This window comes from Protopterus annectens, chromosome 11.part0 (assembly GCF_019279795.1).
Source record: "Protopterus annectens isolate FY-2018-M chromosome 11.part0, PAN1.0, whole genome shotgun sequence".
In the NCBI taxonomy this organism is placed as follows: Eukaryota; Metazoa; Chordata; order Ceratodontiformes; family Protopteridae; genus Protopterus; species Protopterus annectens.
Genome location: NC_056745.1, coordinates 777,440,304 through 777,452,437, shown reverse-complemented (window position 1 = coordinate 777,452,437; position 12,134 = coordinate 777,440,304). Strand labels below are relative to the sequence as shown.

The following is a 12,134-nucleotide window of genomic DNA, read 5'->3' as shown; positions in this document are numbered from 1 at the left end:
GAGACGAGATGCAAGGTTTGATCCTCACCTTTTGAGGGAAATTGGCTAGGTTTAAAATTGCGCACAGGGGCAGCTAGAATAGTACTTGTCTGCCCTCCTATAAGACCCCCCCCCATTACCCTCTTTGTTACATATCTAAAATTTCTCTGAGGGGCTGTCTATCTAAGGCCTCCTGGAAGACCTGTGATTCCTGCGATTTAGTGCCAAAAGAAGCTAAACAAGAGACCCCTTTTGAATCTAACTACAGTCAAATTTTTAACTGCCTCATCACATCGATCTTTAAGTTCTGATCTTTCCAAGAGCCCATCTTGGTCTTGAATAGGGAAGTCCAATCCTTCCTTTATGCCATTAAGAGTTGACCTTTTAATGAGGCTATCATGTTTGCAAGTCTCTCCCCATAATACACGATCTGAATTCCTTGTCACGCTGCCCTCAAACCAGCAATTATTGTTTTGAGACGTGTTTATACTATACTTCTCTGGCTACACTGCCTGCATTTCTTTTTGATTTGGAGGTTGTGGCCTTAGCCTGAGTTTGCTAGTTCTCATGCAGCACCTGTGGTCACTTGAGTTTTGAGACTCCTGCCTTAGATGTTCACAAGCAGTTGAAGTAGTAGCGTAGAACAAGGGACTCGAGGAAGACTACATTTTTAATGCTGCTAGTAAGGAAGGAAGGGGACCGGGTCTTGAAACAGATTATTCCTAAATAGCTAGCTCACTAGCTTACTGTTTAGTACTCTGCCTATGGGGAGACATTGGCTCGTATGTGATTCTAGTGTGGAATGTGATCTTGCTTTCTGTTGGCAAAAACTTGCCCAAAAGCTAGATTGCAACATGCCCTGATGAGCATTTAACAAGATCCCAAAAGTCCTAAAAAGGTTCAGGCCATTTTCTAGTCTGCTTGAGATTTCTTTACCTGATTATAGCTATTACTTCATTGTTCCAAATATGCATAGCACTACTCTCAGACTAGATCCTTGTCATACCACACTCGCTCTTGTCTAACATTCATGGGTCCAGTCCTCTTCTAGATGCCCTTGCTATTTGGGCGATTAGGAGGTATTGATTGCTGCTGTCCACAAAAAGGTGTACTGATCATGATCAGCCTGTCTCAAACTTCCTTTGCAGGCACGTCTTGAGAAAGTACCGCATCTTCAGCTGGACTTATTTGAAAGGTAAAAAATCTGTGGTCCTTTCCCATCTGTATTTTGTTCCAGACAGTCTTGTAACTGCTGTGACTAGTCTTAACTCTTTTTCAAAAGAGGTCAATCCTGAATATGTAAGTAGGCTCCATGGCACAGTATTGACATTGCTGCATCACAGCACTTGCTTTTCCTGCCCTCTCTGCTGAGTACCATGTCTGCTGTCTACACGTTCCATGTGGGTATTTGCTTGCATATGGGGTTTTTGCTACGTGTTCTGTGCATTAGGTGGAATAAAGGTTGATCCAAGTTGCCCATGGGTGTGTTGAAAGGGGTGGTCGTGTTGGGTGGGGGGATATTGGGGTGTATCTGTGTGAGGGACGGACACCTAATCGGTGATTTACTTTGACTTTCATACACATTATGTGCATATGCCATTACAATTTCTAATTCATGTATGAGCAGCAGAAACCATTCCATCTTTTTGTCCAAGATGGTGCTTTACAGATGTTCTTCGTCTTCCATTGCTGCAGTCCTGACTATTGGGTATAGTCCGCGTCCAGTCGGCCCGAATACCAGAGTATAAGGCTGACGTCGGTCAGGGCGCATTAGACTGACGTCAGTACGTCAGGGTACTAATGCGCATGACCGACGCCATATCCTCAGTCTTTTTTGCCGCATGGTCCGATGCAGAAGCAATTTTGCGAGTGCAGGTTGGCGTACTGAAATATTTCCGAAACCGGAGTTTCAGACCGAAACAGAGTTGGCTAAGTACTCCGTTGGGGAACATTTTGGTTTTTCTTGCCTCAGTATTTTACCGGATGTCAGAAAAAGTGAATAACTGTATTTCTTGTGGGAAACAGATACCTCATAGGGATTACCATACCTTGTGTATACCTTGTTTAGGGCCTGAGCACGACGTTGTTGGTTGCCGCTCTTGTGCTCGGTTTAACAAACGCACTATTAAGAGGAGGTTAGACTGTGCCAGGTTAGTGTTTGGGAAGCGTTGCAATTATAAAATGCCGTCGGATGTTCCGACGCCCGCTTCCTCCAAGAAGCGCAAGGATAAAACAGTGAAGCCTAGGGTTGAGGAACCGGCAGTCCCGGACGTCGGTTCTTTAGAAGGCTCAGTGGAGCCGGAGGTTTTGCCAGGAGTTTCCATGGAGTCCCAGGCAGAAACTATACTCTTACAGGATGTGCCTTCTCAGGAGGTAGGCCAGGCTGAGGGGGCTTCTCAGGTGACTGTTCTTCCCTCTCTTCCCAAGGTAGTTAGAGCTTCTCCTTCTGTTACCAAAACTTCTTTAAGAGGTAGGCCTAGTTCAGCTTCTGTGGGGGCTTCTCCTAGCATTTCGGGTTCTGTACCTAAGAAACATATGCTTAAAATGGCAGAAGATTTGATTACTATGATTAGGGGTTCTATGCCCCCGCCTGATAAGAGGCCTAGGGTGGAACCGGAGTTTGATAGTTTTGAACAGTGTTCAGAGGCTTCAGAATCTTCTGTGGAAGATATGCAGGAGTATCCCACTTATTCTGATTCTGATGTGGATGATTCCACTCCTACAGCTTCTCCGCCTGAGGATTTCTCATTTTCAGAGACTTTGCATTCTATGAGGGAGCACTTTAAATGGGAAGGCCAGGATTACTCTGACTCTAGGAAAAGGCTTAGGGAGTTCTTGTTTTTACCCCAGCATAGGCCTTTAGCTATTCCTCCTGTATTGAATGTGGTGGAAGATGTTTTTGCAGAGGCTTCCCTGAACCCTGATTCTTTGCCTCCTGCTCCTGTTAAGCCTGATAGGTATTATAGGGTGCCCGAAGCTCATAACTATTTGTTTAAGAGTCCTAGGGCGGACCCAGAAACTATTTCTCAAGGGCCTAAGGGTGTTAAGGCTTCTGTGGTTAAAAATCCTGTTCCCACTGATAAAGAGGCAAGGGCTTTGGATAGGTGGGGAAAGAAAGTGTATACTTCTTCCACTCTAGCCATGAGAGCTTTGAATTGTCAGTTTCACATGCTAAAATATCAGAATTATCTCCTTTCACAATTGAAATCTAAGGTGGATGCTTTGGCGGAAGGTATTGAGTGTAAAGAGTTGCTGGATTTGGTTCATGTGTCTGAACAAGTGGGTAAGCATTCTTTGCAATGTGGTTTTGATGCTGTACAGGCCTCCTCGAGGGTGGCTGCTACCAGTTCTGTTCTTCGCAGGCATGCCTGGTTGAAGGATCAGAATTTAGCTGAGCATGTTAAGACACGGATTTTGGATGCTCCTTTACAGTCTGATGTGTTGTTTGGATCACCTGTGGAAGCAGTTTTAAAGAAAATGGAGGACAAAGCTAAATCTATGCAAACTGTTAAAGATTTTTTGCAGGTGCAGCCACCGAAGTTTAGTAGAAATTGGCCTGCTAAGGGGTGGACATATCCTGCTTATGATTCTCAGTCTAGGGGTAGGTCTAGACGTGGTAGGGGCAGGGCTCAAGGTTCTTTTAGGCCTAGAACAGGGAGTTCACCTGCTCAGACTTCTGGTGAGGGCAGGGGTCAGTCCTTTCGTAAACAGACCCAATGACCTGTCTTTTCAGCTGCCAGCAGATTCACGTTGGCAGCTCCTTTAGGAGGAAGACTGTCTCTTTTCAAAGAAAATTGGGATTTAATTACTCAAGACAAATGGGTGTTGGATATCATTCACCACGGTTACAGATTTTATTTCCATACAATGCCCCTTTTCAAAGGCATGCCAGACGTTCCTCCTCCACAAAGAAAAGAGGCTCACAAGCAAGTTTCTCAGTTACTTCACATAGGGGCCATTCAGCCAGTCCCTGTATCAGAAAGGGGCCTAGGATTTTATTCTCGCCTGTTCCTTGTACCAAAGAAGGGAAACACGTGGAGACCAATTTTGGATTTATCTATCCTCAACACTTATCTGGACATTCCCAAGTTCAAGATGTTGGACGTTACAACAGCTTTTACCTCTGCTGGGCAAAAATCACTGGATGGTAACTTTAGATCTCAAAGAAGCTTACCTTCATGTGCCTATAAGGCTAAGTTGCAGGAAGTATCTGCGGTTTCGAGCTGGAAATTCTCATTATCAGTTCTCTGCATTGCCCTTTGGCTTATCTACTGCAGAGTATTCACAAAGGTTCTGGCTCCAGTGATAGCTTATTTCAGGCTTCAAGGAATTCAAATCTATCCTTACTTGGACGACTGCCTGATTCTGGCTCAAGAAAAAGAAGTTCTTCTACAGCACCTGGAATATGTTATCGCAGTGCTAAGATGCCTAGGGTATTCTGTGAACGAAATAAAGTCCAGTCTAGTACCCTCTCAAGACATGTGCTTTCTGGGTGTGAGACTGAATACAGCAGCCCAGATGGCCTTTTTAACCCCGGACAAACAAAAGAGTCTGTCACTTTACTTCCATCAACTATCTCATCAGTCCGTGCTGACTGCAAGGACAGTCCTTCAAGCATTAGGGTTCATGGCATCTTGTATTCTGGTGCTTCCCAATGCCAAACTGCATATGAGGAAGTTACAATGGTATCTCAAAATGTATGGACACAGCACTGCCAGGATTTGGACACTGTCATTCAAATAATACCTTGCCTTCAAAAGAATTCTTGTGGTGGGCTCAGGAATGTCACCTAAACAAGGGACTCTCTGTGACCCGGCCAGAGGCAAGTCAGATCTTGACGACAGATGCCTCGGACATTGCTTGGGAGCTCATCTAAATGGAAAGTGGATACAAGACAACTGGCCTGCCAGACTACAGCATCTACATATCAACATGAAAGAGATGTTAGCAGTCCAGTTTGCATTAATGGCTTTCAAGGAGTTACTTCTTCCAGGGCAGGTGTTGATTCTAACAGACAACACAACTGTCATGTGGTACATCACCAAGCAAGCGGGAACACATGCTTATCCTCTATGCAGGCAAGCAATGATTTTATGGGAGACTGCGCTAAGCCTGCAACTAACTCTTCAGGCAAGGTTTCTGCCAGGAGCACAGAACTCCTTAGCAGATGTGTTAAGCAGACAAATCATGGATCCCCACAGTGGAAACTGGATCTTCATGTATTTCAGAAACTGACAGTGTCATGGGGAACTCCAGACATAGATCTGTTCGCTTCTCCACTAAACCACCAGCTGCCAAAGTATTGCACAAAGGGGTTTCATCACACAGCTTGGAAAGTGGATGCTCTGTCTTTCAGTTGGAAAAACCTTCATGTGTATGCCTTTCCACCTCTACCTCTTCTTCCAAAGGTACTGTTAAAGGTCAGACAAGACAGGCCAAGGATGATTTTGATAGCTCCAGACTGGCCTCGCCAACACTGGTACCCTCTACTACGGAGTCTGGTAAAGAAGCCTCCATGGCCTTTACCTCTGATTCCTCATCTGTTATCTCAGAAGGACGGTCATTTGCTCAATGTCAAGCTACACTCTCTTCATCTAACAGCTTGGCATATTCTGTGTTAAAACACAGTAGGTCTCAACTTCCTCAACAAGTTTTAAATGTGATTATGGAAGCCAGAAGTCCTAGTACAAGGAAAGTGTATGCAGAAAAATGGAAGAGATTTTTATTTTGGAGTACAGCAAAGAATTTGGAGATTTCTGAGCCTAATTTGAGTGTGGCTCTTCAATATCTTACTGAATTATTGGACAAAGGTTTGTCCTTCTCTTCCATAAAGATTCATGCTGCAGCAATTTCAGCTCACTATGATTGTGACCCACCTTTGTTTTCGCATCCTTTGTTCAAGCAGTTTCTTAGAGGGGCAAAGAATATAAGACCCCACGTAGAGCTCCTACTCCTGCTTGGGATCTCAATTTTGTGTTGGAAAAACTTACTCTACAACCTTTTGAGCCTGCAGCTACTGCTGAATTGAAATACTTGTCATGGAAGACTGCTTTTCTGTTGGCTATTACTTCTGCAAGAAGGGTGTCTGAGTTGCAGGCCCTTATGGCAGTACAGCCCTTTTTGATTTTCCATAAGGATAGGGTATCATTACGTACTAATCCTTCTTTTATGCCTAAGGTGGTTTCTAGTGTGGCTTTAAACCAAACTATTCATTTGCCTACGTTTTTGCAGATCCTCAAAATAAAGGGGAAAAGATTTTGCACACTTTAGATGTACACAGGCAATTGCGTTATTATTTAAGCAGGACTAAGGATTTTAGGCAGTCTCAGCAGTTGTTTGTTTCTTTTGCTTTGAGTTCTCAGGGCAAGCCTGTGTCAAAACAAACTATTTCTAGGTGGATTGGTTTCTGCATTGCATTTTGTTATTCCCATCATGGCAAGGAGATTCCAGCTGGGATTAGGCCTCATTCCACCAGGGCTACTGCCACTTCAACAGCATTTCTAAGGGGTGGCAACTAAGGATATTTTGGAAGCAGCTACTTGGAGTTCAGTGCATACTTTCTCTAAGCATTATCACCTTCCTATCTACTCTAAGTCTAGGGCTGGTTTTGCCACAGCTGTTTTGCAGGGCATGTTGTCAGCTCCTACTTCTTTGTAATTTGCCAGCCTCCCTTACCTCTGCTTTGGGATTCTACCCAATAGTCAGGACTGCAGCAATGGAAGACGAAGAACATAGTACAGTTTTGTACCTACCATAAATGTAGATGTTCGAGGATTCCATTGCTGCAGTCCAATTTACCCTCCCTCCTTCCCCTCTGTATTTAGGGGTGGTTGTGTAGGTGAGTTTACATGTATATATTTCTGTATATATATATTGTTGTATATATTGTACATGTTTTTTGGTGCAGGTTTTTTTGGGACTTGTCTTTTTAGGGTCTTCTGACATCTGGGGCAAGAAAAGACTGAGGATATGGCGTCGGTCATGCGCATTAGTACCCTGACGTACTGACGTCAGTCTAATGCGCCCTGACCGACGTCAGCCTTATACTCTGGTATTCGGGCCGACTGGACGCGGACTATACCCAATAGTCAGGACTGCAGCAATGGAATCCTCGAACATCTACATTTATGGTAGGTACAAAACTGTACTTTACTAAGCAGATTCCAAGAAGATTGCAGTTTTTTTTCCTTACTGGAAGGTGCAGCAGGCCTCTGGCCAGCACCTTGATAGGGCATTCATTAGGAAGGTGTATGTGGTATATACTTAGTAATGTTTGCACTGGACTTCTATTTAACTGAGTTTGAATGCCATTGCTTAACACTATACTCTGGATTTCCACTCATCAGAGCCTGCAGAAAGACCATGTTTAAGAGCCTTCACCCTTTGTCTACCTGCTTTGTGTACAATTTTGGGTAGCCATGCGTTTGTAATTGTCTAACTAGTGATCCTGGAATACGTTCAACCCTTTTTAGACCCTAATGGGGGACACATTCTGTGACTTTTTTTTCCCTCTCCAGATGTATTCTCTGATACAGAAGGACTGAGCTCAAAAGTTGTCAACTTCAGACAAAGCAAGATATAATAGTTTGTTTAGCAATTTTCACAGCTGACTGCAAACATTGACAGTGGAGGTACAGGAAACCAGATGCATTGTTTTACAGTTTCCTATTAAATTGCTGTTGATTCTGGGCTGCAACAAGAGTGTATTTTTAGTGATTAATGAATCTAACCCAGCTGTTGCCTGAGATTACGTAAATGCATGTCTAATCATTTTTTAAGTTTCACCCCTTTTGGCCGATTTTGGTATGGTGCACAGATAGTAAGGGTATCTCGTCCACTTAAATGGACTGATTATATTGCAGCTATTTAGCGATCAGCCTTTTCTATCTTAAATGTCACTCAAATGAAATATAACAAGGATGTGCATTTGTATAGACAAAGAACGTGAGATGGACTGCTGCCCACAGTTTTCCCAGAGTGCTCTGTCCAGAAAGTGCCCTGTTGCCCCACAGGAAGTTATTTGTTGTGTGTACATGTGATCTGTCAGTGTTAGAATTCTCATAATGGCTGCTATTTCTTAACTTTAGCAAGCCTTCATCATAGTTGTCGGCTTAGAATTTTTTTTTGTTTTCTTCTAATCAGTGGCCATGGCATTTGAATTTCAGTATTTTTCTTCACAAGCCCCATAACAATACTTTTTAAAACTGACTTTAATGTTAATTTTCTGCAAGTTATTTTGGCACAACTGCGTGATTTTTCCCAACAGCCATACTTTTCTTTCCAGATGTGGCATACAGTTTGCATTGCATCTGTTTGAAGTGTATATTAGAATGCATGTACATCTGTCCAGTTCTATAGGAGGATAAAGCCTAGACTTGTTTTTTTTTATTATTTCTGGTGACTCTGGCTCAAGTGGCAACACAGGTGCTTGACAAAGCAGACGGGAGGATGGGTATGCCCCTTCTGGGAGGGAAGGTGGCACTAGTCTGTCTGTTCTGGGGCTGCTAACTTTGCTAATCTCTGAACCTGATACTAGTCTTGAGCAGATGGCTGGCTTAGTCAGGCATGAATGGATTATCAAAGCTAGTGAAGTAATTTACACAAGCAGTTGTAAGGCATAAGGCAGTCTGTATGCCCAGATCAGCAGTGAGGGGAGCTGTCAGGAAGAGGATGTTTGCGGTGGTGGGGAGTTTGTGTAACTTCCGATGTTCTTTACTGTTGGTCATCACCTGTGGGTTATCCCTGCTGTGGTAGCCCTTGGCCAGCCTGAATACCAGAGTCGAGTTTTTATGCGTCAGCTGTGGTCATTTGCTGGCTGACGTCAGGTCATCAGTGCTATAAAGGAAGGCAGCCAGCATCATTACATCAGTCTTTCTTGCCGTGGAGCCCTTAGCAAAAGCAGCTAGCAAGTGTGCTGGTCGGCCGCTTGCCGTGGAGCCCTTTGCAAAAGCAGTTAGCAAGTGTGCCGGTCGGTTGCTTCCAGAGTTCGAATTACAGCGTCTAAAGCTAAGTACCCCATTGGCGACCCTTTTTTCTTGCACTAACCGATGTCCGAAAGTTTAAGTCTGCCTGTGGAAAGCACAGACTTCCACTCTTACTGCGTCACTTTAGGCCCAGACCATGATGTCCCCCATTGCTGGTTCTGGGTACTTTTTAACGTGAGGACTATTCTTCGTAGAGCTCTTTTCGTAGCAGGTATTTTTGTCTTCAGTCCGTTTTTCCGAAGTAGCGTCCATCAGCCAACAATCCGTAGACTTTCCAAAAATAGTAAGGATAAAGAAGACCACACAAGGCCAAACCATCCGGCTGCACTGCTAAGCAGGTCATCAGTTCTCCGGAATTCAGTGAGTCGCCTTCGTAGCCCCCGATGCCAGATTCATCCAGTATGCCACAGAAATCATCTTGGTTTTCCGAGCTTTTGGTAGTCTGTCTCTGATGGGTCCGGAGCTGCGACTTTGGCACTGGCTTCCGAGGAGGTCTTTCGCATTACCGAATCTAGACTAAAACCAATGTCTTTTCCTTCAGCTACAGTCTCTCAAACTGATGGATTCTCTCAGGCCTAGAGGCAGGGCCACTCCTAAGAATATTTCCAACAGCAACCATTTTACCACTCCAAACCTAGTGAGAGTAGCCTTTTCCTACTTATGTGAAGAAGCATGCACAAGCAGGTTGTAAAGCATAGGCAGTCCGTATCCCCAGACGAACAGTGAGGGGAGCTGTCAGGAGAGGATGTTTGTGGTGGGGTAGGGGTGTCTGTGTAACTTCGTTCAAGATGGTTCTATCCTGAATGGATTTAAACAAATGGGCTCTAGTCCATTTTGGGGAGGCCGAGTGGTCTGCATATCAAAAGGGGGGGATGCAGAAATTCATGTGTATAGTATGTGGATGTACATTGTTTTTAACCCTGCTGTAGGACTGACCACTGAACCTTATTAATGCAAATGTACATTTCACTGTACATAAACATTAAATGTGTTACAGGTATTTGGTGTATTTTAACTGTAGTCATTTAAAGAAAATGCAGTCTGCCACACTTCATCTTCTGTTTGTGGTTTTAGCATCCTAGGCTGTGGGGCTGTAAGGACAGAATATCACATGGGTTGTTTAATACCCTCTTAACGTATCGTACATTTATTTGATTTGTAATTGCATTATAGTAGCTTCTGCTTTATTAACACATGCATCTTAGTCTCTTGGCTCAGTAGGTGTTTCCTTTATTTTGCAGGGTGCTGATAAAACTGTGGTATGTGGAGGAACAAAAATCATTGATGCTACTGAAAGACAAGACATAAAGGATCTTCTGAAGTGACGAGGATTTGGATTAATGAACTACAGAATGGGTGCCTCTCCTGTGGCCTCACACTGCTGCCTCTTTATCTGCAAGCTTCAGCTAATAGTTGCTAGCACTTAAACTGTGCACTTTAACATCAGTTTTGGAGATATGGAAATCTACACAGTTGCATAACTTGTCCAATTTTCTGCTTGTATACAGATTTGCACATTAGTTTTTTACTTAAAACTGGTTGTGGGTGGAGGTGGGAGGGTCCATAGCATTTTCTGAGGCTACAGCTGTCCAGCATAATGCAGTTTTAAAACAATTGTGGAAGTTTAAGAACTGTTATCCAAAAATCATGTTCTGGAGCACAAAAATTCTAGTGAGAAATAACTGTCTGTCTTCTCCCCATCATGTGTGTGACCAAAAGTCATGGTCCAAGAGTATTTGCCAGTTTGTGTTCATTGTTTAATGACGTGAGCTTTGTTTTCCATATTGGTAGTAACTTTTCTGGAAACACGTACGTGGGAGAAATTAAAGTTGCTGTTGAGGTCCTACATTTTGGGCATGTTATGTAGGTTTCCATAGTTCCATTCAGTTTTATAATTACAGTTGGAAACATTTTTAAGAAATCTGTGAACTGTACTGGGGTATGTTTTAAAGCACCCAACATAATTCAGAAGAATTTCTAAGATTTCATCATAAGAGTGACTTGGTATAAATCAAGAGTATATTGTTAAACATGTAGTGTATAAAGCACTCCCTGAATATAGTAAAGCTATTACTTATGCAGGAATAAAAAGAATGTATTTGACCAGCACAACAGTCATGTTTGTATGTTTGATTACTCTGAATACAAAAAATACTGCACTCCATATTCGTTTCAAGTGCTCAACTCATTTTTTTTTCTAAGAATGTTTCCTTGAATGTATTTAAGATGCAGGGCCTTACTTGCAAATTTTCATGCAGGTGTTTGAAATGTCTGTTACCATTTTCGAAATATAAAATATATATTGTCTTGCTATTCATGAGCTTATTTCTTGATTGTAGCTTGATTGCATATGTTAGTCAATTTCTTTAACAGTAACTGTTCTCATGAAAAAAAATGAACTTGGCTTATAGTAGTAAGGGTTTATTCTTCAATTGTCCTAGATATTTACAGTAATAAACTAGTAAAAGAAACCAAAAAAATTGCTTTTGTAAAAAGCTTTTCACATGAGTAGGATTTGCTGTTTTGCAGATATGATTTAATGTCACTCATTGATCCTGGTAGCATTTGTTTAAACAGTTGGAAACAAAATTATGGTACTGTTGCTTCATCGCATTAGTAAATTGGATATGTTTGAACTACAGCTTTGGCTTTTTTTCCATTTTTTCCCCATAAAATACGAGTAGTGAAAATTGTGGCAGCCTGTTCTCTTCTGGTACTTTGACTCATGGAAGACTTGAAGGAGCATGGCAGCATTTCACACAGTTGAGGGTTATGCAAGTGCTCCCTCAGAATGATTAAAATGATCATATTCTTGTATTCCTTCTGTCAGGTCCACCTGGTTTCTGAGCTTCTTGTAGAAACCAGTCCAAAGCTGATGGTGCTCAAAGCCTCACTTATTTAAGATCTCTCCCATAGTGACCACAGGGTACTGAATTACAACAGATCTCCTTTACTTCTAGAGTTTGAACAGTTCTCGAGTGACATCTAAGTGCATCTTAACTTTAATAATTTTTCTGGCCTTTTCCTTTTTAGGATAATTGTTTGTTCCTTGAGGGTTCTGTATTTGTTGGAGCAAAATTTTGCAAGTGTTTTTGGTTTGTCAATTTGTCAGAGTGGTAGGCCCACTAAACATTTGTGTGAAGTTTATAGATGTATAGCAAGGGAGAGAGA

General features: G+C 42.6%; 1 protein-coding gene across 1 annotated transcript in view; it reads left to right on the top strand.

Annotated features, from left to right (window-relative positions):
* MTPN (myotrophin) overlaps positions 1–11,604 on the top strand; it is a 231,740-nt gene extending 220,136 nt beyond the window's left edge. The window contains exon 3 of the mRNA XM_044087252.1: positions 10,205–11,604. Coding sequence (XP_043943187.1) covers positions 10,205–10,288 — 84 coding nt within the window. The 3' untranslated portion in view covers positions 10,289–11,604. The remainder of the gene's footprint in view (positions 1–10,204) is intronic.
* The last annotated feature ends 530 nt before the right edge of the window (positions 11,605–12,134 follow it).